General features: G+C 36.9%; 1 protein-coding gene across 1 annotated transcript in view; it reads left to right on the forward strand.

Annotated features, from left to right (window-relative positions):
- Nucleotides 1-26,733, forward strand: part of LOC121313932 (orofacial cleft 1 candidate gene 1 protein homolog) — a 59,624-nt gene that overhangs the window by 17,857 nt on the left and 15,034 nt on the right. Inside the window, exons 3-5 of the mRNA XM_041246708.1 lie at nucleotides 12,202-12,268; nucleotides 12,577-12,753; nucleotides 21,167-21,268. Coding sequence (XP_041102642.1) covers nucleotides 12,202-12,268; nucleotides 12,577-12,753; nucleotides 21,167-21,268 — 346 coding nt within the window. The remainder of the gene's footprint in view (nucleotides 1-12,201; nucleotides 12,269-12,576; nucleotides 12,754-21,166; nucleotides 21,269-26,733) is intronic.

Genomic DNA, 26,733 nt, shown 5'->3' on the forward strand with positions numbered 1-26,733 from the left:
TCATTCCATTTTATAACTACACTACATATTGAGTGAAAAGCGGAGTTGAAAGATCACAATGTCACATGATTTTATTTGAATGAAGAAGTCTGTATATGCCAACGATGTCCAATAAAGCAAATTAAAGACATTGTAAGAACTCAGTATCTGTACACCAGAACCACTCACCATATATAAGAGAAATAGAAATAAATTACAAGACATTTGAAACTATGTACTCTAACATCATGATTTTGTGCATCTGGAACATAACTGAATAAAAAACAAATACAAAAAAACCACAGTAAGCAAAAAAGCTACATGTACAGTCGAAACCGCTTAATGTCACATTGAAGGGATGAGCAAAAACTGTGACAATAAGTGGAGTTGACATTATCAGAAGTTATCCAATAACTTAGCAAAAATAAGTGTATTATGCTTCTGTAAATAGAAGAAAACCCCAAACATCTTTAATAATACTGTCTTTGTTTACCATGTGAAAAACTCCAGAAACTACCACTTGTACTTTTTGGCATTAATATACTGTACACTTTTTTTTTTTTTAAATTTAGTTCCAGTGTGCTTTAATAAACCAAACGCATGAGAATGCTGTTAATATATAAATGTGTCAGCATATCGAGATGAGCGATAACATGTTTAAACAGGAAAGCATGCGAAAAGTTGTAGTTATTTTATCACTGCACTCTTCAAAGCATGTAATACATTTAAAAAACAAACAAAAAAATATTTAAGTGTCAGTAGGCCTACTTACAAACAGCATGCACAATCCAAAACACTCCAACCTTGATGTCGCAGTCCTGACATCCATAGGAAGGTTGTTCCACCACTGTGGGACGAGGGTGGAGAAGGAGCGGGATCTGGAGGCAGGGAAGTGTAGAGGAAGTACAGCCAGTCTTCTAGTGCATGTGGAGCGAAGAGGTCGGGTGTAGGTGTAGTGAGAGATGAGGGTTTGGAGGTAGCTGGGTGCAATCTGGTCAAGGTATCGGTTTACAAATACAAAAGTCTTGAACTGGATGTGAGTGGTGATCATGAGCCAGTGGAGCAAGCAGAGCAGTAGAGTAGCATGGGAGAAGTGAGGCAGAGAGAACACTAGGTGAGCAGCAGTGTTCTGGATGAGCTGGAGCAGACGGGTGATGCACGCAGGGAGGCCGGCCAGGAGGGAATTGCAATAGTCTAGGCGGGAGAGTACAAGGGCCTAGACGAGGAGTTGCGTGGAGTAGTTAGTGAGGTAGGGTCAGATTCTTTGTATATTGCTCAGGAAGAAATGGCAGGTGCGTGCTAGAGTGGAGATGTGCTGGGAGTAGGAAAGTAAGTGTTACTCTGAGGTTCTTGGCTGAGGAGGAGGGAGAGAACATGGTAGATTCCAGAGGAATGGAGATAGAGAGATCAGAAGAGGGGGAAGATGAGGGAAAGAAAAGTAGGTCAGATTTAGAGAGGTTATCCATAACAAAGTCTTTAACTATCTAACAAGCAGTTGAAAACATTGTTGGGTACATTTGATTTTGATTCCAGATACTCAGTTAATGTATCGAAGGCTTGGATTGCATCATCGACACTTGGCGGGCCTAAAGATTGTTGTGCTGTGTTGTCTTTTTCATCGTCCAAATTAAGGATCCATATCCCTGTGTGTCACTGACATATCTAAGATTTCAGTGTCAGTTGGCATTGTTGCTACCTCCATGTCATCGTCAAAGTGAATGTAGTCATTAAAAGTCTAGAGGGGCACCTCCAGTTACACATGCCCATTGTTAAGGGGCTACTGGAAGATCAGGATTTTCCTTGCTCATAAATTTTGCTCAGAATCCTCATAAATGTTGTCATCTTCCCATGAATGACAAAACCAGCCTTGTGATAACACTGTTGTATTGTAGTAGAGAAACAGTGTTCTAGGCTGAATGGGCCATTTCAAGTGCTTGTTTAACATCAATCTTTGGCGCATCTTCCCCACCATCAATGAGCTGCAGTGTACCTTACAAGCCGCTTTCGGTACTGCTGTTTAAAAGACATAATGATTCCTTAATCACAAGGCTGAAGCACATTGTTGTATATGGAGGCAAAAAAAAACAAAACAATTTTGTTGCCTGAAGGTTCTTGGCCTCAGGGTGGACGGGACAATAGTCTACAAACATGATCACTTTGCAGTGGTAGTTTTTCATACGCTGATCAAAGGCTACAAGCCATTCCTGAAAAAGAAGTTTTCATATTGTGAAAGCAGCATGTTTTTTTTGGATTTACCGATCACCGAGAGTTTACATCTGTCATTCCCAGACATGTTTGTGCACATTACAACAGTGAGCCGATCCTTTGCTCATTTACCTCCATGGCACTTCTCATTTCCAAAGTAAAATGTCTTGTCAGTGAGCGCTCTGTAAAACAGGCTCGTCTCATCCATGTTATACACATCGTCTGCAGAGTATCCATGAAGCAGTAATAAATTCGGAAACAGTATCTTCAGAAACTGATGCAGACTCACCAGCTGTCGCTTTGAACTTGATGCCGTGTCTCTTTATAAAATGTTCTAAAAAAAACACTTGAATAGGGGAAGTCCGAGAGTCCAAGTTGTTTAGCAAAATCTTCAGCCTTTTCAGTAAGCAACGGCCCACTAATAGTTATGTTTCGACCACGTACAAATTTAAACCAGTTCAGCAGTGTCTTCTAAAATCTCATACTTCCCAGCACACATTCGTTTAGTAGTGAAGGCCACGTGAGAATTATGATAGGCACTTAAAATTGCATCCCTGTTTTTAACTACCTTTGAAATTGTTGATGGATGCATGGAAAACTTTTCAGACAGAGTTTTGGTTTTTTCTCCTTTCTCTAATAGAGCAATTATTTAATCTTTTGTGGCTAAAGTTACATCTGATCGTTTACAAGCATTTTCCATTTTCATTCGAGATTAGTAACGTTTTGTATCCATACGCTTACTCAGGCCTTAACTGTTACAATAACAGTTACGGAATGTAGCCGCATTAATCACGTGACCGCAAGGCTTTCGAGACTAAAGTAGACCGAATGTGCCAAAATGGGTTGGTCATAGATTGGCAATTGAAAGTGATATTAAGTAGGAGTGAAATTAATTGTGTGTCTGTTAAATTCGATTGACATTACCCGGAATGTGACAATAACAGAAGTGATATAATCAGGAGTGTGTTTCCATTGACTTACATTATATTCGGGCCGGGACATTTTTCTTTGATGATAATAAGTGGAGTATAACATTAATAGAAGTGACATTAAGCGGATTTAACTGTATATGTAAGGTCAAGTTACAAATCATTTTTCATCTTAGTAGGATTTCAGTAATCACTCATAATGAATCAATTGATTTTGAATGTTGGTCTCTATTTATAAAGATTATGCTTTAAGATATACAGTATATATAGTCATTTTATATGTCACAAAATATTTAACCCTCAGCGGTCCATTTATTCAGCGCCTGTCAGGCGCGTCAGGTCCAATTTATTTTCACACGCTCTGTTTATTTTACACGCGCTGTTTAATTATTATTATTTTTTTTTTTAGTAAAACCGGTTTAAAGGTCATTGCAATGCTAAGCGATATCAGTACTGCATCTCCAGCCAAGCCCCACCCCGTGTTCACTGTATTTTTCACATACCTCTTTTCAGATGTTCATACTGATAAATCCTCTCATGATCACTCATTTTATCACCAAACTCCTCAATAATGCGGTACAAGTCATTATTTTATTACTTTAACATCTCAAAAAGCTCTGCAAATGTCCGTAATATTCTTTGAGTGCTGGATTCAGAAGCAGTTTTCTCCTTTGTTTATGTCTGCTTGTCTCTGTGTGGTACAGCTGCTAGGGTTAATGCTCACATGTCCCTTTTGTTCAGTTTTATTCTGCTCCTGTTGGTCTCACTCGGCCATTAAATGGTTTTCTCGGCTTTTTCTGGAGAAAAAACGACTAGAGACCTGTACTTTACGTCTTTTCGATGGTGTCAGACAGGGTCAGACATTGGACCACAAAGGGTTAAAAGGCACTGCATATCAACAGGACACTCAGTACTGCATCTCCAGCCAAGCCCCACCCCCTGTTCGATGTATTTTTCACATACTTCATCATAGTCGTGCATACTCATAAATCATCTTCTGATCACTTGTTTTACCACCAAACTCCCCATTAATGCAATCTAAATCATTATTTCATTACAAATTCACAGCTAATGTCTGTGATATTCTTTGATCACTGGATGCGGAAGCAGCTGTCTTCTTTGTTTATGTCCGTGTTATCTCTGTGGTGCAGGGGATATGTATATTTCTCATATATTCCCCCTTTTTTCGGCTTCTCTTGGCTCCTATTTGTCTCACTCGGCTATTGAAGGGTTTTCTCTGCTTTTTCTAGAGAAAAAATGACTAATGACCTGTGCTTGACATGTCTTTTTGATGACGTTGAGCAGGGTCCGACATCTGATTGAAAAGGGTTAAAGGGTGTATGTTTATTTTCACAGTCACGCACCTGTACTGTTGAACAGCACACCGAGCAACTGGAATATGTATTCATTTATTTTTCCTGTTAGTCTAAAAAATTTTCATCAGAGCCTCCCTTTGTATATTATACACTCAATCTTAGACAGGGAAAAGTCAGTGAACTAATCTATACTGCTAGATTACTGATTTGAAAAACAGTTGTTCATATTAAGAACACCTGATTTAATCTAATGAAAGAGACACAATATACCAGTATGTGTATGTATCTAATGTAAGCGTACCTAAAACGAAAAAAACAAAACAAACACTCTGTCATTCCAAAGTTGCTCTTCTCTTTGACTTACAGCTTGCACGAGGACTGCTGTCTGGAAGTGGTAACTTTAATTCTGACACCATTGACATGGTCTGTCTCTGTGATCTTTGTAAGTAGATAAAGGTATGGAGACAGCTTAAAGCAGAGCTTGTTTACAATGGGACAGAAGAAAACAGCTAGACATAAATGAGGGCTGACGGTTTCATGAAGCACAATTGGTTGATCACAGATTCAATGTGACTGCCCTGAACTGAGCGATGATCCGTACAGTATGCAAAATTCACTTTCTTGCTGGTCTGTGGCCACCAGCCTTGCAGCAGCTTTCCCAGTGCCCTGTTAGCTACAGCTTTGAATGGAACCAGAACTGAACAAGGCATTGTTGTACCCAATTCCTTTTGACAACAATACATTCTTTTAAAAACTTCATAGATTTCCCTTGTCACCAGTTATAAATGAGTTTTATTTTGCTACAAAGTAAGCATTTTATGTGCAGATTATGAGAAAAGGGGGAAAAATTCAACATCACAAAGTATTGTATGTGTGAAGATGACAACCAAATTAATTCGATGCTTTTCTGTTTTGCATTCAGTGCTTGTTTTATTTCACTGGAATTACTTGGCACATACCTCAGAATTAGCACTGCTATTTTAATATGTTTATCTTTGGTGAGAAGTCATGTCAATAAGAGTTTCCCTTTTCATACAGTAAACACTTATGGTAGTGTTGTAATTCCTCACAGTTGCCTTACATTTTAAGATGTGGCTGTAGTTCATGGCTGATACAGTTCACGTTTCATGTTGTATTCAATTCTACAGAATTATGTAGAGATAATTTTTCTCATAAGTCGGTAGTGACCCATTTGAAGAGCAGAAGTAGTTTTAAATGAAGCAATGAAGAATTACATGTTCCCTTTTATCTGAAGAAATTAATTGAAAAAAAGTGCCTGCATAAATGACTCTTTGAATAGTTGTGGTCAGGTGTCATCTCCTTTGAAATGCTGTTAAATATGTTTTCAGCTACATTTTCAGATTTTGCTTTAACAATGCAGACCGAAAAACAATTAAGATAAAAAAAAACAAAACAAAAAAAAAAAACATTTGCATACATGCGTATCTCACTGTAGTTTAGTGAAGACAGATAGAATTAATAAAACAGGCAAGTAGTGGTTCATTTAGTGTCAGTTCTATAAAAACTAAAATATTTGAAAATTTAAAAGGCCCATGTGTAAAGAAGAGAATGCTAAGGAGATTAGTCTGAGAAAAGATAGGAAAAGAGAAATAATTAACTTTTGTTTCCTTTGAACCCATGAGCAACTAAACATGTTCTCGTTAAAAAAGGAAAGTAATTTAGAACACTATATTCTGTAGTCAACTAATCTGTTTTGTGAGCAGTAAAGTCTCACTGTTAAGTGTAACTCGGTGAAATTGATTGGAAAGCAGTGGAAAGAAAATCGTTTTTAAATAAGTTACAATTAGATACCCATTAATCTTTGTAGTATAAATGAATGTCTAGCTTAAGGGCTCTGTGAATGTAAAAACAGATTTACAAAACTCTTCTTTTGAATTCGAAATATGTCTTCACCTCTTTTAATTGTATTCTCATTTGGAATTAAAAACACAATTTAGTTGAGCAATCATTTTGATGACTATTGTTATATCCTAGATAAATTTCAAAACATATTGCACTGAATATCAGCAATTTAAAGATTAAAACATTTAGCCATTTTAGATCTGAGACTAGAAAACAAACCACTGCAAAAACACTTGTTTTAAAAGCATACTGTTGTTTTAAAAGAAAAAAAAATTACACACACACACACACACACACACACACACACACACACACACACACACACACAGATATATACTGATGCACAAAAGAAACGCAACACTCAGGTCTGATGGATTTAATCAAGTATTTTAAACATAGATATCAAACAAAATCTCAGAAAATGTGAACAAAAATACAGATCAAAGAATCATGATACGTTTTCAGTTTGAAACGTGACACATTGTCAGAATGAAAACATTACAAAGTTAGTATCGGGTATGACCTCACTGAGCAGTAACACAATACCGGCAGCGTTGACACATAGACCTGATACAGCCTCTGGATAGATTGCTGTGGGATGTGCAGTTGCAGCCACCTTTCGAATGTTGGCTGGTCGTGGTTGTCTCCTGTGGATGGCACTGGCGATTTGGTCCCATGGGTGTTCTATAGGAGAAAAAACTGCCCATGGCAAGACCTCAACGTAGTTTTCTTGAAGTTGTGGAATTGCATTCCTTACATTGTCCTCCTGGAAAATCGCCACTTCCAGATTGGCTTGCAGGTACAGAAAAACTTGCCTCAAGGACTCCTTCAGTGTATCGCTGAGCAGTAAGTTTGCCCTGCACCAAAGGTGTTCTTGTGTTAAAGGAGATTCTTCCCCACATCACACTTCCACTGTTCCATGGGTTGCTTGAGCAATGCAAGAGTCAGCATAATGCCCACCACAACATCTCCACACACATTGTCTTCCATCAGCTCTATCAAGGGCAAAACGGCATTCATCTGTGAATAAAACACCCCACCACTCTCTCTGCCGCCACCTCAGATGTTCTCTAGCCCACAGAAGGCAGTGATTTTGTCTCTCAGCTGTCAACATGTTACCCCGAATGGCCTTGCAGAATGCAAATCATGTTCATGCAGATGGCAATTTCTCGTGCTATAGCCACTGCAGTCTGAAAACGATTACGCATATGGATAAGTTGGATGTGATGGACCTGGGTCGATGTGTTGTGACCGTCCAGGACATGGCCTGTCCCTCACAAAGCTGGTTTCCTGGTTTCCTGGTTTCTCTGGACTAGTCTTCTGGTTGTTGAAGCAGAACATCTCATTCGCCAGGCAACAGACAGCCCATCTTCAATCATGCCGATAACAACCAAGCGATCTTCATTACTCAAGCAGGGCATGGTCATATTTTTTTCTGTTTTTATGTAAATTAACCACTTCAGTGCCCTTAGGACGTACCCGACACGTCCTAAAAATACGTCGCTAAAGTGCCCTTAGGATGTTCCTAGTAAGTCCAACTCTTCAAGGTGCCCTGAAAAGCTAATGTCTTTTTTTTTTTAAATAAGCTTGTCGTGATTCCTGTAACAAATGAACCATGGGATTGGGGCTGGAAGATTTTCTTATCATTTTATTGGTTCAAAATGCATGACAAAAAAGAGTGAAAAAAAGTTTGGGAGGCATGACTAGAGCGCTCTTTTGTTGTCGTTTCTGTGGTGAGACAAGGAATGGTTAAGACTGCTGCTTGTTTCTTAACTTTTTAAAAAAAGTCTTCTGCATATTTATCAATATGTTATATCAGTTTTCTTTTCTGCAATTGACATTTATATATGTTTATACTTTTACAAGTTTTTTCATCAGTTTGTTTCTTTTTTTCTTTCCTTTACATACAGTATCTGGATAAACCAAAAATCAAACTTGTTCTTCTTTTTTATTTATTTATTTATTTATTTACTTATTTAACTTTTGATTACCAAGTTTATTACACCTAACATTTGGCTGAACACATCAAGATACAAATTTAGGTAACACAAGCTATTTTTGAGAAATACTTTTGAGTTTTGAGGGAATTTATTGTGCTTTAGTAGTTTTTTTGCCAGAGTTTTAACTTCATTTATCCCAACCTGTTATATATTTTGTATCATAACATTTTTGTTTGTTGCATTTCCTGTAGCTACAGAAAAACTTGCTTCCGGTTACTCAGTTGGAAACCTTTTTTTATTAGTAACCATTTATAATCTAAATATAATATAATCTAAATCTTCCTTACCTATGTCATTTATCTATAATTATTTGGAGGTAGTTAGGAGATTTATTGTATTTTAGTGTATCCTTTTTTGTGACCTACACTTGTTTGTTTTTGTGTGTGTGTGTGTGTTTTTACCCTTCTTTACTTTCAGTTTGTTTGTTGACTATTGTGGTTACAGATGTGCTTTTTGTAAGTTAGAAACCTATTCAAGCATGTTGAAAAAAAATTCAACAATATATAGCTTTCAGCATTTCCTTATGAATTAACAGGAACAATCATAAAACCGAGATGATAATGCATGAATTTCCTCTTTTTTTTACACTTATGGCTCAGTATTTTAGTCTTATTAAGAGATATCCACAGGGGGTTTGCACCAGTGGAAATGTGTCAACAAAACCATATATAGGTTTGCTTGGATACACCAAAAGGTGGATACTAATCGTGATTAAATGAATGTATTGCAACAATTGTAGAATTCCTGTGGCCAGGGAGGTGGCAACTGTCCTTGGCCCCAAAGAGGTTAAAATCTTGTCTTTTCAAATGGCTATTTATACAGATTCTTAATCAACTAATTTTGGCAAAACTCAACTCAAATACAAAACACTGAGCTCCTAGCGTTTTTATGAAATCACATGACTTGAGCTCAGTAATTTGTTATCCCAAGGATCAACACTACTCAAACAATCAAAAAACCTATATGGTCTCTTTTTCTTGCTACATGTCCAGCCCACTGCCATTTCAGTTTTTTCGATCTTATAATAACATTGCATACTTTTGTTTACATTCTTATCCATTCCTTCCTTTTCATGTCTCTTCTTGTTATTCCCAGCATGCATCTTTCCATACTCCGTTGAGTTGTTTGTAATTTTTGAGTCATTTTTGCATTGAGGGTCCAGGTTTTGCATACGTAATTTGCATTGGCCGCACAAGTTGGTTGAAGGCTTTCCTCTTGAGGCATAAAGGTAGTTTCCCTTTCGGAACCATGCTTAATCTTCTAAGGCACTCCAGCCCATTTTTGCTCTTCTGTTGATTTTGCACGTTTGGTTCTCTGTTGTCAAAACTACAGTCCTAGTATACGTAGTTATTGACTTCAAGCTTTATCCCATTGACTTTAATTGCCTGTGGAGTGGTATATTTGTTGAAGACTTGAGTCTTCTTCAGGTTCATATTCAAGCCCACTTTGATGCTAGCCTCGTGTAGTTCTTTTATTCGTGTTTGTAATTCTTCTGGGCATGTTGTAAATATAAGGATGTCGTCAGCAAATCATAGGTGATTCAAGTAGGCCCCCATTGATCTTCAGCCCCATATTTTCCCAATCCAGTGTTTTGAAAATGTCTTCTAGGCTGGTTGTGAAGAGCTTTGGGGAAATTGTATCTCATCTAATATTGTATATTATGTGATAGTTCTTATGTGTACTGTTTTCTATATGTTATTCAGTCTATAAGTTGAATGTATGTGTCACTAAAACTTCACAGATCCAGAGTTCTTTCTATTCATCTTATCTGCTACATAAGTGTATCAGAAAATAATTTTGACTATTGTGTGTATCAGAAGATTAATTGAGGGTGTTACTTCTTATCAAGAAAAACAAAAACGAGAACAATATGTATCCTTCTAAGAATACATTGAATAAACAGGTTACTCGAGTTTGAGTTTTTTTTTTTGTTTTTCCTTTTGTATGTTGGGATGGGGCAAGGACAACCTTAGAACAACCTGAGACAATTTACATTGAATGCTAGGAAGGATAATCATGTTTTTATAACAGCTTTTATTTGTTCCTTAGAAGGAGTTGAACCTGGTTTGCATAACACATTTGCATTAAAAGATGGATGTTCTTGGATAGCATGTGCCTGAAAAGATTTGCATTCTAATAAAAAAAGTCTGTATAAGTTGGTATAGGTGACTACAGAAATACAGACTTGTTGCTGAGCACAATAGGCCAAATAAATAATATATATGTTGGTTAATTGGGCTTTTCACAGATTTATTTAGAAAGAGAAGGTTAAAATTTTTAAAACAGAATAACCCGGTATTACATTATTTTGGAACAAATACATAATGGTGACTGACATGTTCTGTATAATGTAATGTGTTGCACTTTGAGTCATTTATGGTGTCCCTTTAATGAACCTACTGGAAGTCCAAGTCACCTACTCATAGTCCAAGTAAGGGTTGGGGTTTTTAAAAAAAAAATATATATATATATATATATATATATATATATATATATATATATATATATATATATATATATATATATATATATTGCATAATTAAAATATACAGTACAATCCGTCTATGTATCTTCAATATTACAACTGCAAAGCCAACTGTATTTATCTTCTTTTCCTTATTTGTTTCTTCATTCTACAGGAGTGGTATGTGATGCCACATATGTTTTATAATTTTATCAAATTTGTGAAAATATAATAAACATATTTCTCTTACATTTAACACAGTTACTGTTTTGTCTCTTCTTCAGACCACCCATACAGTATAATATGTTGTAGACCCTGAAATTAATGTAATACAGCTGGATGATTTTTTTATTGTTTTGTATCATATACTTTGTATATAATTAAGATTGGAGTAATGTGTAATTATTTTTATTTAACTGTATATTATATAAATGGCAGTATAGTATAGGGTTATGTAGATTACAAGTTCATTTTTACCCTGCTTGAATTCAGAGTGGCCAGGAAGTCTGCTTTGGACACGGCTACTCATATTGTAGGTGGATATCAGATTGTATCATGCAACATCTGTATACAATATTATATCAAATACATGCATTAGGACCTTGGGCTACAAAAAGATAAAGATATTTAGCTGAGGTTGTTTTCACTTATTCAGTAGCCATGATAGGTGTATTAGGCCCTTTGTTGTAGTGTATGTTTTGCAAAGTGAAACACACCTAAACGTGCGCATGTTTTTAAATGAAAAAGTTGATATTGACAACACAAGTAGACTTCAGCATCAAAATTGGGTTAAATTACCTTCACAGTGAAAATATATTAATCTTAATGACTTAGTTCTTTGTTTTATATAAACATTCTGCAACAAAGAAGCCAGTAAGAAAGATTTTTTTGTGCACCGGTGCTGAATTGGCTATTATATATTTTACTTAAAGGACTAAAAGCAGATCACAGAATATTTGTGCTTTTATAACCGTTCCTTTTTTCTTTGATAACCATGTTTAACTTATTTCATATTCAGTTTTTTATAACAAAAATAAAAAAAAAAACAATGTGCGTTATTAAGCTGTATCTTGGGACAGTTGTGCATTAAAATAAATGCGTGACACTTTAGATGAGAAATTGTTGTCACTGTTTTGAAAATCTGCTTCAAAAAAACATAAGAACATTAATTTGAAGGGTGAGGATACATTTGACGTTAATAACAAATAAGAAAGAAACACAAAGTATTTTAACGTGACCTTCATAACGCATTCACGTCAATATTTCTTATCTATTTATGATAAAACCACTCCGGTTGTTGAATTAGTGCTTGACCCCTTTAGCGGAGAAGTAAATTAAATGACATTTCAGTGCTGTCCCATATTTAAAATACTGCGTTAGTTGTGGATCATGAATGATGATCTTCATTCTGCAGCTAATTTATTCATTTAACAATTTCCCTCCAGAAGTTCCAGCAGAAGGCTCTGAAGCAAACTAAGCAGAAGAAATCCAAGTCGGCTGAATTTCTGATGGGTGAGCCTTGCTTGATGAGTTATTGCTCATAATTTGTGTAAGGATTAATTAACTAATTACAGACAAATGGCTTTGGGCTAAATTTTGCTCTTGCTTGTCAGGGCACAATTTGTAATTATTTTAATCATTTATTCTTCTTTTTTTCCTGAGATTCAGATTTAATTTTAACCTAATTGTGTTTTACTGACATCCGAGGAGGATGCGCTTGGGTATTTTTGGTAAAAGGAGTCACTAGAAGGAATTTTCTGGCTGTCATTGAAATGTACTTTGGTATAATGTGCTGTTCTGACCTTCTTGTTGTTTTGCAGGGGAAGAAGAGCGAGCCGCAGCAGAAGGCATTGAAAATCCTGCTTTTAACATCAGCAAGATAGACCTTTCAGCTTATCAGGCTTCAGAAGGAAAAGAAATTAAACATGACAGGCAAGATAGCAGCCTTGCAGCTCACCAACAAAAAAACGGGCTGCAAGCCCGTGCTGAACCAAGAGGTGAAGCTTCATTTTTGATTAACCTCAAACTGACTGACAGTAGTTTTGTTTCTAATATAACCCTTGCATTCCAAGGCCTGAACTTACATTCCAGCTAGCACGTCCTAACTAGTTCCCCTATAACTTAGATTGGGAAGTATCATCAAACTGGGAGCCCTTTTACATCCTTAAACATTACATACACACATTCCATGTACACAGCCTGGTAGCAGTTCAGGATAATACATTGGTCACAATAATAGTATTCAGTAATGTTGAATTATGATACTGTACCATTTGTTAAAACACACCTGAATCACTTTTTTTAAGGATTACTAAAAATGTAGTTCATGTTTATTGTTATTTAAAAGCCTATAGACATATTATTAATTGCAATGCACAAAGCACAATTATGTTAACTTTATTTTGTTAACTGCCTTTTTAAGTTGAAATGATGAAATAAATACAACAATTAACTAGTTAAGTTATAGAAATGTACAAGTTTAGTTCAACAATAGTTTTTAAAATATTATAGCTATCAATAGTTTATTTGCTTAACGCCTTTTCATTTGTACCAGCTCATGGCTAATGCTACACAGAGCTTTTTCATAGATCAGTGGAATATCTTTCATAAATGTTTCTAGTACTAACAGTGATATCCAATTTTCCTTTTAAGAATTGTACTTCGTACAGCTGTAAATTCATTTTTATTCTGCTAGTAAAAACAGGTCAATGGAAATTGTATTAAGTAAGAAACAATACTGGAAGACAGTAAGATTTTTAGGGCTGCAAACATTATGCAAATGAAGATATGAAAATGTGTTCTATAACCTCAGAACTAATACTACATAATCATTAAAACTGTGTCTACAAAATAAAGCTGCCAAATATGTATTTAACAGTTAATGTATGGTATCAGCAATGGACCCGGGTTTTGCCGAAATCCCTATTCACTCAAGAGCCATGTCTCTCAACTCTGCATCAGGCGTCCAGCAGACCCCCGCTGTTAACTTTCCTCCACATCCACTCTGTCTGACCAATGTCTTTCCTTAGGTGTCCAACAGGCCTCCACAGGTGTTTCATCTTTCATTCAAACTTTCCTTGTCGCATGTCTACTGTGGACGTCCAGCTGGCCCCAGCAGTCTGTCAGTCTCTCTTCAGTCACCCTGTTTCTTCCCCCCACTGTATATTCTGCTTTTTCACTGCCTTCCCTCAATAACGTTCTAATCTTCAATCCAAGGCCTGCCTCTGTCTCTCTTCGCCAGCAAATACTTTCTGTTGTAGATATCAGTTTAGTCTTTGCTTATTAATTCACTAGATAACATCACCAACAGAACAGCTGATTGGGGAGAACTCTCCGTCACTCTCAAATCCACACACATTCCAAATGCTTACGATATCCAAGTTTATCATTGTCATTTCAGAGGCATAATTTGTGAGGTTTGTGGAATAATTTGTGGAATATGTTTTTCTATGATGAATGCCTTTTACAGCCCAAAGATTTACACTTTTTACTAACGCTGCTCCTTCCCATGGTTTTGGAGGGTACTTTAAAAAAAAAATAAAAAGGTTTGCTGCTTCTTGGCCTGAAGAGTTTAAATTTATTCCCAATTGCGATCAGTCATCTGCGTTGTACGAAATGTACCCAGTTGCAGTAGCTATATTTCTTTGAGGGTCTTCCTGTGCTAACAAGTCTTTCTTCATCCACTCCAGACAATTTAGCTACTGCTAACATTATAAACAAAGTCTGTTCGTCTTCTGTCCATCATGAACATTTTCAGAAGAATTACTTGGTTAACAGTTTGCCATCAATTCCTATTAAGAGCAGATCACATTCCAGGCTACATGAACCAGATTGCTGACGCACTTTCTTGTTTTCAATTTTAGAAATTCAGACTCTTGGCTCCAGAAGCGGATCCATTTCCATTTCCGATTTCCCCCCTTTTCAGACCTAACCTTTCTGTAAATCATACAATCTTTCCCCTTATCTTACAAGCGCAGGAAACAGCCTCACTCAGCATCTCACCTTGCACGCTATAGACAGACTGGTCAGCCTGGAAAAGTTTTAACATTCTTTTTTCCATTGTTTGCTGTTTCAGTCACTGCATCTTTTTAACCTACCTCAAAAACTCTCACACACAAGCTTCTTCCATTAAAGTGGTCACATCAGGCATAAAATTTCTACGAGCATCCATCCGAATACGTCTCACCAGATTTGATTAACCTCGAGTTAAGATTGATACACTTCACCTGCTTTCCACAAAGAATGACACATTGTATCAAATATAAACCAATGAACATAAACTGCTAAATAAGCACCACATTCCTGTACATGTCAAAAGTAGAAATATGTGGCAAAGTTTTAAATAACATGTTTACTCAGATACAAATCTGTGTAAACATTACAAACAAACTAAAATAAAACAGGTGTCATCTCGCTTCATCTTGGCAAGTTTGTCAACACCAGTCTGTACTATTTGTATGTCTAATGCTTTTTGCTTGTCTGGTTAGCTCACAATAACCAAAAGATCGCTCAATCTCTCATCCCAGTAGCTGTACACAGGTATGTTTTTATGCACGAGAAGAACCTTTCATTTACCGAACTAATACCAACATTTGCATACGGTGAAAATCTGTTAGAGAAAGAATTGCATTGATTGTCATGTATAACAATTGCCTAATCATTTCTTTCCATAGAAATGCATATTTAAGCAGTGTAACATTTTAAGAATAATATTTGGTTCCCCTAGCCCCGCCCTCGCTGATTGTCAAATTTCTTTACATCTCAAAAGGTTCCAACATACTGAAGCTTTCACATATAAGCCTTGTTTGCCCATTACAGTAGATATGCTCATTCGCTGCATACAAACTCTTCATTCCGGTTACCATGCTAACATTTTAGATAAAAACTGAAGCTCATTTCTCCTGGCTTTTTCGTTTTAAGATTTCACTTCTTCCACTTGCCAGTTCAACTCTCTCATTCATCCATGCATCACTGACTTATCAATTCTCTCAAATGATACTCTGACCTTCCTTTTAAAATAAGAGAAAAAACGATCAAGAAAGGAAAGGCCCCTTAACTTTATTATTTCAGACTAAATTCAATAATACGTCCTTACAAATCCCTCTCTCCTTTCCATCAAATATGTCTGTTGCAAGATGCTTCAAGTTCAGATCCCTTGTTTCTAAATGAAAACTGAACTATCATCACCTGCCACTGGTTTGTCTTTCACCTCTGCCAGATCCTGTTCAGATAGGGTCTTCCAGCAGAAAACTACTCGGGTCATTGTTTTCGAATAAGAGCAGCTTCATCAGCTTTCTGTTGCAGAATTCCAGGTCACCTCATCAAACAACACGGTCGGTGGTCATCAGAAGCATACCAATTATGTGTCAGAACTAACATCAACGTTCTTTAAAATGGCTTTCGCTCAACTTAATACTTAAATCTATCCTGCGGCATTGGGACCTGCTCAGATATTCTGGTGGTCTCCTGCCTCGTACAAATGACCAAGTAGTGGTCCCTCAAACCAAGCAGGTTCGGTGCCAAGTTGTTTTTCCAGTCAACTCTCACATACCTTGAATTCCTTGCATTTTCATGAATACAATCATAAACTTATATTCTGTGTCTGTGGGTTTGTCCTGAAACTACTGAACTTTAATGCGTGCTGTTGTTATATGTTCAAACCTTTTTAGTGTAATGTTATGTTTTTTGTCCCCTACAAAGAACAGTCTTAATTTTTTTTCAAGCCTTTCAATGTAATGTTTTTTTTTTAATTTTTCTAATAGAGCCTGTACAGTTCCGAGAACAGCTTGAATAGACAACAAATCTGGCCAGTACTTTTCAGACCAGTAAACTCATTTTAATTATAATCTAAATCAGATCCTAGAATTTTATCTTAGAGAATATAATTTTCTTGAACCCGTTCTTGTTCTTGTTAAAGATATATGTAAGATCTTATAAGTAGTGGGATATTACCCTTCCAATATTTGTAAATTATGAGTAAATGATATGCTATGCATTTTTTGTAGGCTGTGAATTATGACAAATAGTCCACCCTGACAACTAAATTTCTTTTATCCATTGTATTTGTTCCCAGTGTTAATTAGCCTGTGGTTATACTCTGCAGAAACAAAGACCAAAGCTGATAATGAAAAGTACATAACCCAATATTTATTTTTCATTCTTGACTCCCAGTTCCATAATGTATCCCATGCTCAATATACTAATTTAATAAAAATAGAAATGGGAATAGCACATCTGTATTATGCTGTTAATTGAACTTTGTCGGCATCATAATTAACATGTGCCTCAGACTAGACAGAGGAGATGCATCTTAACAGTATAAAAAGTAATTTTATTCAAAGTAAAACAGAACACTCAGTACTGCATCTCCGGAAGCAGCTATCTTGTTTGTTTATGGCCATGTTATGTCTGTGGTGCAGGGACTATGCGTATTGCTCAGATCCGACCCTTGTTTTTCAGCTTCTCTTGGCCTCACTCAGCCATTGAAAGGTCTTCTCTCCTTTTTCCGGAGAAAAAAACAACTAGAGACCTATGCTTGACGTCTTTTTGTTGATGTTGGACAGGGTCTGACATCGGACCGGAAAAGGAAAATTGTAATGTCAGACCTGGTCCGACATAGGACTGCAAAGGGTTAATTATCCAATAATTCTGTAATTCAAGGATTTTTAAAAAATTTCTAACACATACATTACATTGTTATCTTGCCGGAATAGGTTAGGCTACTTACTGGTTGGAAAACATAAATCACTTTTCTAGCCATTGCTCTAAGAAAATGCCAGACTTCTGTATGTGTGTGTGGACTGTACATCAAGAGGAGGGAGATATCTTGGAACAGAAGAATGAGAAGACACTGCAGAATTTGAGCTGCGACTTGCTCTGTGTTACTTTGCTGATGTGATTCGAGGTGTTGTTTTATCAGCACAATTATTCACCTTTGTAGAGAACTAACACGTACTGAAGTGTTGAACTGATAGAAACAAGGCTGTCTCCAAGCATGGCGGGTCGTTCTGCAAGGTTAGCATTAGAACCTTCATGGGTGGGTATTTGTTGTAGGGAGCTGCTCCTGTTGCCAGTTCAATAGCTGTTATTCCAAAACTCCAGATATCAGCTTTGAAGTCATAACCTCTGACCTGTTCCATCATCTCCGGAGCCATCCAGCAAGGGGTTCCTACAAAGGCTTTCCTCACTTTATTCCTGGTCTCAGTGCATGATTAGGATTATAATGTTAGCGAGTTTTAAAATAAACAAAAAAAACATTTGCTGTATGTTCATCAATGCCGTGCACAGAAAGCTAGGCTACTTAGCTTTACATGTTTTTCATAGTATTCCATCTACCGATAGAGGCAGCTCAAGTCATTTTAAAGTAAATTATATAATTTATATTTTATTAAGCCCTCCAACACGTCTTTTGTTTACTATTTACAGCTATGGCTAAAAGTTTTGCATCACCCTATAGAATGAACTAATTTTGCTTCATTAAGTCGAATGAAACGTGCTGAATAATGTTACTTTAACATACTGAATTCCATACAACATTGCAGTATTCTATATACTGTACTTAGCAAAAAAAACTGTCAAACATTTTAAAAAGATATTGTAAAATCTAACATGAAATACTGCACTACTATTATGGCTTCCAGTAGACTTTTGGGGTATAATTTTGTAGTTTTTTTTTTTATTACATATTTTCTGTATGGTGATGTGTACTATATGATAAACAGATTTAAGATGTTACTGTATGTATTGTATTTGAATGGACTGCAGGTACAGTCGTTGCCGCCTTGATAATCAGGATTGCTGCATAAATGAGATACAACTCTGGGGGATGGTTCTTCCCAATGCTATTTATGTTGTTTAATTTGGACGTCACTTTGTTTAATTGGGATACAGTATTTTCAAATGATGAACTGAGCGAGACAGGTCACATAGCACAGTGCATTGAGTACTAGATTATGCTGTGACTTGAATAAACCACGTTGCACTCTTGAAAAAGGAGGAGTCTCCTGTGATTTTTGAGGCTGCATTTGCAAAGAAAGTTGGCGTGTCAACATCGCAGATGTGATTAATTTTGTTTAGGAATAAAAAAAACAAAATGTTGTATTTTATGTTATGTATTTAACATTTAATAATAATGTGATGTGATTTCTTTCTTTTTCTTTTCCTTAAGAATCAAAAAAGTGTGACTAAGGTCATCTTAGCTGCCTCGTTTAATTGGGACAGCAGCTTATTCTGGATATTTTACCTTCTCCTGAGGCGTCCAGATAAAGCGGCACCGACCTGTATTTGCAAACTGAGGGAATGCAGTAACAAATAACAGCATAGTTGATTTTTCCAATTAATTGTATTTTAATGTAACTGTACGGTGCTGCCTTTCTGTGCTATTTGTAATTCGAATTAAAGTGTTAAACGTTTAATTACGAGAAAAATAACCGGAGCTTGCTGACACTCCAGTGCATATCTGGACTATCTTGTGCGCTATAAAGGAAATGTGTGTTTAGAGTATTCTTTTTTTTTCTCAACAAAAAGTAAAATATCATGAACTGTGACAAATTACAGTTCTTTTTCAGGTAGGTGTGTGCATGTAAGCTATATAACTTCTCACTCATGTCCAGCACCTGTGTGCAGTTATTATTATTTTTAAAACTGGCCTCTCGATATTTCTGAGACATGTTCTCCAGACATGTTCCGTAGACATAACATGACGATGTAAACAGACGGTGTATGCCATTGACGCCTTAAGTAGGGGACACTTTTTTATACATCTGACAACTGGTTAGATAAAATCCCTGAGTAGCAATCCATGACGGCAAATAACATCTAAGCCCAGTACTGGCCAGTAAACTAAACAGGTGGTAGTTTTATAAATCACGTGTTAAATACTGCCTGGTAATTTTTTTTTAATGGTTGGAAATTACCACCATTTTTCATGAATATGACCCTTTATGTTATAGATGTTACATTGATGATGGTGTTGTTTTTGTTGTTATTATTATTATTATTATTTATTATTATTATTATTATTATTATTAACTGAGATACTAACAACAGACAAAAATAGTGTAGTAGTAAGAGGGATAACAGTTGCTGGTGTAGTACCCAGGTAAATATTAGTGTGAATTCACGGGGCGGGTGCCAAGGCTGCAATAGGAAGGAAATGTTTTTGCAACTTAGGATTGGAGGCTTGGCCTCTAGAACAGGTGAGAGAGAAAAGGATGGGCCGGACTCCAACTGAGGGAGCCTTTCCTATGGAGTCGAGGCTAGCCCTATCGGCCTCCGGGCCCCTGAAAATACAGAGTCCTCTGACTTTTCAGCGAGTTGTTAGAGGTAGATTCTCAGGACTGTGTTCCAGTTACCGACCAGGTTCAACCCACAGAGGATGGAGCGGCTCATATGATGCCTTGACGTAAGGAAGAAAAGAGAATCTTAAAGAACACAAATAATTGTTACTTATGGGACTCGAGCTATGAGAGTATGAGAGCCATGTTCCGGGAGGATAAAGGAGGAAGTAAGAGCCTTTTTCTTGAGACAAGATAGAGTGCATGAGCTGTGAAAGAATAGTGTGGCTGGAGGTCCCATCTGACCACACGAAGAACCTGTGGAGTTACTGGAGCTCTAGGTCAGGGAAGTGAGACTCACTATCCCGCCAGACCAACACAGAGACACACAGCATATGACAAAAATGAGGAGGAGGAGGAGGAAAAAGCAAACGCAAGAGAAAGAGCAGCAGGGCTATGACTGGGTTTAAATAGGGGGGTTATGATGATAGGCAGGTGAAATCAGGCCTACAAACCCCACAGAGTTAACATTAGTGTAATTGAGAAAATAATATAAGGATGCATTTGTTATAATACAGCAATACTTTGCCAGTACACTGCTTAAAATACTCTGGGATTGAAAAATTTGGAATGGTGAACATTAGTGGTCATAAAATACAGTGCTAATGCACAGTAAAACAAGTGTACATCTGTTCACAAAGTAACTTCTAAGTCCCTTCTAAAAAAACTACTCAATTATGCAGAGCCATCCTGGCACCCACCTAACAGGGCAGTACTTATCATTAGTGCCATTGGAATTAGAAACTGGTTTTTCGTGTCTGCTTTTCACTTTACATGTGACCCCCTACACTTGGTGGGCATTGTCTTTGAATCATAGGTACTTTAACTTGTAAATGTTCTCATTAGTTCTTTTCAAGAGAAGTAACATATGGCAATCATATTTAAAAGATTTCTTTTTCTGACCTTTCGCAACATGGTAATTAGGCCCCTGAGCTCGGAGGGTCTGTGAGAACTGAAGGTAAAGCTTATCAGGTAGCAGGAGTGGCGTGCCGTGCTGGTGTTGATTTCAAAATTAACATTTCAGTTCATGTGCTTTTAATAATCAATAACCCCTCACTTCATGTACTTTCCACAGGAAATGAACGCAGACAAAATTACTTTGACCCACCGATGGATGAGAAAATAAACCCAAGGCAGTGTGGGATGGAGGTCAGCACAGAAGATGAGTTGGAATTAAGTATGCAATTTCTTGTCATAATATTCTCCTCAGTTCATTAAAATGAGGTGAAAAGATCATTCATTCTCTATCATTTACATTTTTGGGACTTTCTTTGTAAATATAATGTCTCATGCATGGGGACTGGACTAAAATTGGTACAGAGCTAGCTGTCATTGACGAAGGTCAGTAATCAGTTGGTCAGTTGCAGTACCTGTGTGCACTTATTCTGTTATAGGAAGCACAAGCTCTGACAAAAAAAAAAAAACCTACAATAGTGAGATCTACAACCCCCCTCTCCATTAAAAATGTGCTATTGGGAGCTAAGTAAAATATGAATGTTATAATGAAATGTTGGTTATTATTGAAAAGCATTTTAATACTGTTTGTGGAGTTACAGTGTAGAGTAATATCAGGCATACCATTTAAAGATAAAGCATTCGATAATGTAGTTAGCTTATTTTAGAATAATTCAGCTGTCATTTTACAGGCATATGTTATAGTGCTATAAACATGTATGAATGAAAAGTGCAGATTTAAATCTTCCCGCTGTACTTTGGTGCCACTGATGTCATGTGATTTGTACAGTTTTACAGTATACAAAAGTTGTAAACATATAGCCTTTTTGTGCACATGTGCACCAGCAAGTAGTCATGTGTTTGTTAAAAAATAATTTTTACATTCTATAATAATACTGTAGGTAGCCAACATAAAATTTCATTTTTGAAATGTTAGCAAAATTGGGGTCACTATGGATTTTTAGAGTGCAGGGAGAGTCATGGGAGGTGGTTCTAAACCTGCTCATGCCCAGAGTTGCCTGTCTTGGCTTGGACCCACAGGGAGATCTGCATTGACCTTTGTGCGGCAGTGGGGTCTGTAGAAAATGAGGCTGAGGACAGTCAGCAACATTGCTGGTCAGGCACCTGACGAGTCCAGGCAGAGATTTCCCAGGCCGGTCCCTCGCCTCCAGGGTTCAGTAGCTAGATGGCATCTGTTGCTTAGGTTTGGGAGGTGAAAATGTGAGCTAAATCCAATTTATGTGTTACAGCTCTGCAAACGTGTGTTATTCATAAACATTTTCTTAACCATTGTTTAACTGCCAACAAAATTTTGGAAAAGGTTCATGTTACATTTTTGTAATAGCATTTATGCATTCTTATTATGTATTGAGGAGACAAGTTTACCTAGTATTCCTGTAAGCAGATCTTTCTACAAATAAGTTTGCTTTACCCCTTCTGATTTTTAAATACTTACTTTCAACAGTAATTTGTGTCAATATATGGAACACACATCATGGTAGGAAACAAAGGACAGAGCTATGCTGTCTAAAACAATTTTCACTGGTTCACCACTCACACACACAAAAGAACCTGTTTAAATACCGTGTAAAGGATAGTTGCACATGCAAATGTGTAAACACCCATCTATATCTTAGCAAAAACTGTATGTAAAAGCATTTGCCTAAGCTGATCAGTTTTCAAAATAGATTAGGAGATTAGGAAGAAAGAAAAACTCTTATTTGAGTAAACCTGCTGTTTAGATCAAAGGACATAACACTTTTTTTTTTTATTCAATATAGACAAACACAAAGGGATTTGATTGCAATTGCTATGGAAATGTATACCTCTATGTTATCAGATTAATTTGTCACTTTGCCACACAGCGCACTGTAAAATACAAAGTGATAATGCAAATTGTATATTGCTGACCTGTCAATAAACACAAGTGTTAATACAGTGTCAGGCCTGTGGACAACTGGATCTTATTTATTTATTTTTTTTAAATTTTAATTTAGTGGTCGCCAATTATTTTTATTGTTTTCTCCCCAATTTAGTAATATCCAATTATTTTTAGGCTCAGTCCACCGCTACCAACCCTCCACTGACTCGAGAGGGGCGAAGACGAACACACGCTGTCCTCCGATGCGTGTGCCGTCAGCCGCCCTCTTCTTTACACACTGCAGACTCACCATGCAGCCACCCAGAGCTACAGCGTCAGAGGACAACGCAGCCATGGGCAGCTCACAGGCAAGCCCGCCGGCTACTGGCCAGACCACAGGGGTCGCTGGTGTGCGGTGAGCTGAGGACACCCTGGCCGACCTAGCCTTCCCTCCCCCTGCATGGCGCTCGGCCAACTAAGCTCCACCACCTGGGAGCTCCCATCCTAGGTCGGCAAAGGAATAGCCTGGACTCGAATCGGCGAGATCCAGACTATAGGGCGGATCCTGCACTCCACACGGAGTGCCTTTACTGGATGCTCAGCTCGGGAGCCCGACAATTGGATCTTAATAAAGAATGTATAGACTTCAGAAATTAAAGCTTTAGGATGATTTTAAGTAATTTTTTATAAGAATTTTTTTTTTCCAATTTTTTTTCCTGTTTTGATGGGTGTAAATGTTTAATTTCATCTTTCATGGCACTATCAATCTAACATACTGTTTATTAATTTGTCTCAAAGAACAGTCTCTAAAAACATTCTTAAAACAGTATTTAACATTTTGTTTATAGTTTTACAATGTGTTGCCTGACAAAACTTGGAAGTAGTGTAATATATTTTTGAGACTTAGGTGACTTGCTGAACCCTGGTTAAGTAAGAACAGTTTTATGGCACCTGTTCAATCAAAATTAAATAATTGCATTCAACTGCCAAATTCCTACTGTAGGTTTGTATGGGAGAAATAATCTAGCAATAAAAAGCCATAATAAAAAAAGCTGTGTTTTAACTGCAAAGCAACTAAAATTCAATGGTGTGGAAAATAAACCCTGCAGAAACTACTAACCTGAAAATCACTAGCAAGGTTTTTAAAAGGTACATTTCATTTATTCACCTGGTACCTTTTCCATGCATAAATTATTATATTTATTTTAACGTCCGTTAAAATTTCAGTTAAAGTCAAAGTTACATATATGTATATATATATAATATATAGTTATATATATATATATATATATATATATATATATATATATATATATATATATATATATATAACTGTCTACATATTATACAGATGGACAGATGTTTGATATGAAAAAAGAATGTGGCCATTATGAAAAAATACATTTTTTAGTCAGACCATATTCTTTCGTCGTATATATCCGCAGTGTAATATAGTCCCAAATATGTAAGATATAAACCACGAAGGGAAGTGCCGTTCCCATGATATATACCATGCGGTGGTGATACCCCAGAAGTGGTATATATCATCAGAACCGCATGGCCGAAAGTGGTTTATATCGCTTATAACACGGCTACCTGTCATTTCTGGGAAGATAAATTATATCAAATAATTAAAACATATTTAAATTAAGACAAAACCATAAACTTTTATTGTGTATACATCCACAGTGTAATATAGTCCCAAATTTAATTCATTGTTTTATGTTGCACATGTTCGTTTATTGTGAATTTCTGCATCAAAAGTGCCATCTCAATAGAAACTAGAGTGCTGATCACAAAATGGATGATTGGCGGAGTTTCAAATTACACTAAGGAATTAAGGGGAGCAGCTGCGATAGAGATTGAAGCTGGATCTTGAAGTGAGTTTGCGAACTCATTATATGCAAGCATTTACCATAAAGTTTATACATATTCAAGTACGTTTTCATTCTTTTGGATCTCAAAATATGTTTTTGTTATTTGTCAGTGTGGGAGGGTAGTGGGTGGAGCTTTTGGGAAGGACCAGAAATGACAGCACACAGGAGCCGGAAATGGAGATTAGTCCTTAGAGCCTTGTACCATCAATGCTATCAGGGCAGGGTTTTATTTTACAAAAAACAATAAAAATAGAACAGTCCAGTATTGCAAAAAATAAACAAGAAAACCACCTGGAATACCAGCAATGGTAAACTCAGGTTTGAAATAAAAAGAGTAAACAAAAATGTCACGGTTACAAAATAAATAACAACAAAGGAAGCACTGGGTTTCGTTGTGGTACTGCGGTGGGTTTCCTCTCACCGCTTCTTAGCTCCCTTTCACAGATTAATGGCCAGTCCTCGGTTCCTCACTCCGGTAATCCAACAGTGTCCAAGGTTTTCAAGCTTCTGTGAATAACAGCAGTGAATGAAAGCAACACAACAAGCACAGCATGTGTTTTCAGTTCAGCCCAGGGAGAGCAAATGGCAAAACCATACTGCTTAAATACTGCCAAGTCCCACCCCTGCAATCAGCACGCTGCCCCACGTCAGCCAATCAACGAGAACAGCACAGCTGATTGCAATGATGGGACCCGACGGCAGCATGGTTCTTCCTTGGGCCAAGATGGCTGCCTGACCCAGAACTTCCTGCATGGTCAGAGTTCAGCCTCCTGATCCAATCATGGTCAACCCTACACAGCGCTGCCGGTGGTCGGGAGGGCAAATTACGACAGGGACTCCTTCCAGTCCTGTCACAGTCAGACACCCTCGCGTCCAAGTCGTGCCAGATTAAGTTGACAATCGAACTAGACTTTATGCATTAATCCGACCGCGGTGTCAGGGGACAGTACCTCAGTTTCCTGCAGATGTTTAAAATCCAGGCCGGTAATTCTGGGGGTCCTGTCTGGCCTTGTCGTTATCTGCTTTTCTAAGAGTTTTACTGACTGACATGGATACATTACTGCTGGTTTTAAACTCGCTGGTCCTTACTGGACCTTAGTTTAACATTCTTCCACTGGCATAAAATTCTCTTATGCTGTTGAGATCTTTTTGGATTTATTTCGATAAAATGAATGTCCTTTTTTTTTTCTTTAAGTATATTAACCAGCCCATGCTGTAGTTGTTTTTATTTATTTATTATGTGTTTTTTGTCAATCTTTGTTTTCTTCTATTTCATTTAGCTTTTCCTCATCAACTGTTGTGTCTGTTTTTGCTGGTGCACTTATTTTATTTATTTATTTATTTTTTCAGATGGATTGCTGTCTTCACGCAGAAAGTTAGTGTTGCAGTTATATGGATTTTCATCCCTAAATATATTAAAGGAAATAATGAAATGCTTCAAACACACGTCAATATCCTCCCTGGCAGTAGGGAAATTTCTAACTAATAACAAATAAAATGACAGTATCCAAACTACCGCAATGTAGTGTTGCGGTTGCTTAGTAGTGGTGTTTATTATTTATCGTGACAGTGACTCTTAGTATGCATGTGTGACCAGTACACTACGCTAAATCGCACACACCTACACCAAAATGCTAGGTTCGTACACAATCAGATGGGTATTATTTTGCCATATAGGTTTTTATATATATATACATATATTATATATATATACCTATATATATATATATATATATATATATATATATATATATATATATATAAAAATTTAAACCTGAAATATAGATTTTAAATTCTTATTTTTGCAAGGCCAATACTTTTTGTGTGAGGTTTTTGGGTTCTCATTAAGCAACTCAATTTTCCCTGCTTTCTAGTTCTATGTGTGAGGTGATTGCGTCACAGTTGTCGAGGGGCGTGAATGAGTGTGCGTGTTTGGTAAAAAACTGTATG

This window comes from Polyodon spathula, chromosome 4, assembly GCF_017654505.1.
Source record: "Polyodon spathula isolate WHYD16114869_AA chromosome 4, ASM1765450v1, whole genome shotgun sequence".
NCBI lineage: Eukaryota > Metazoa > Chordata > Actinopteri > Acipenseriformes > Polyodontidae > Polyodon > Polyodon spathula.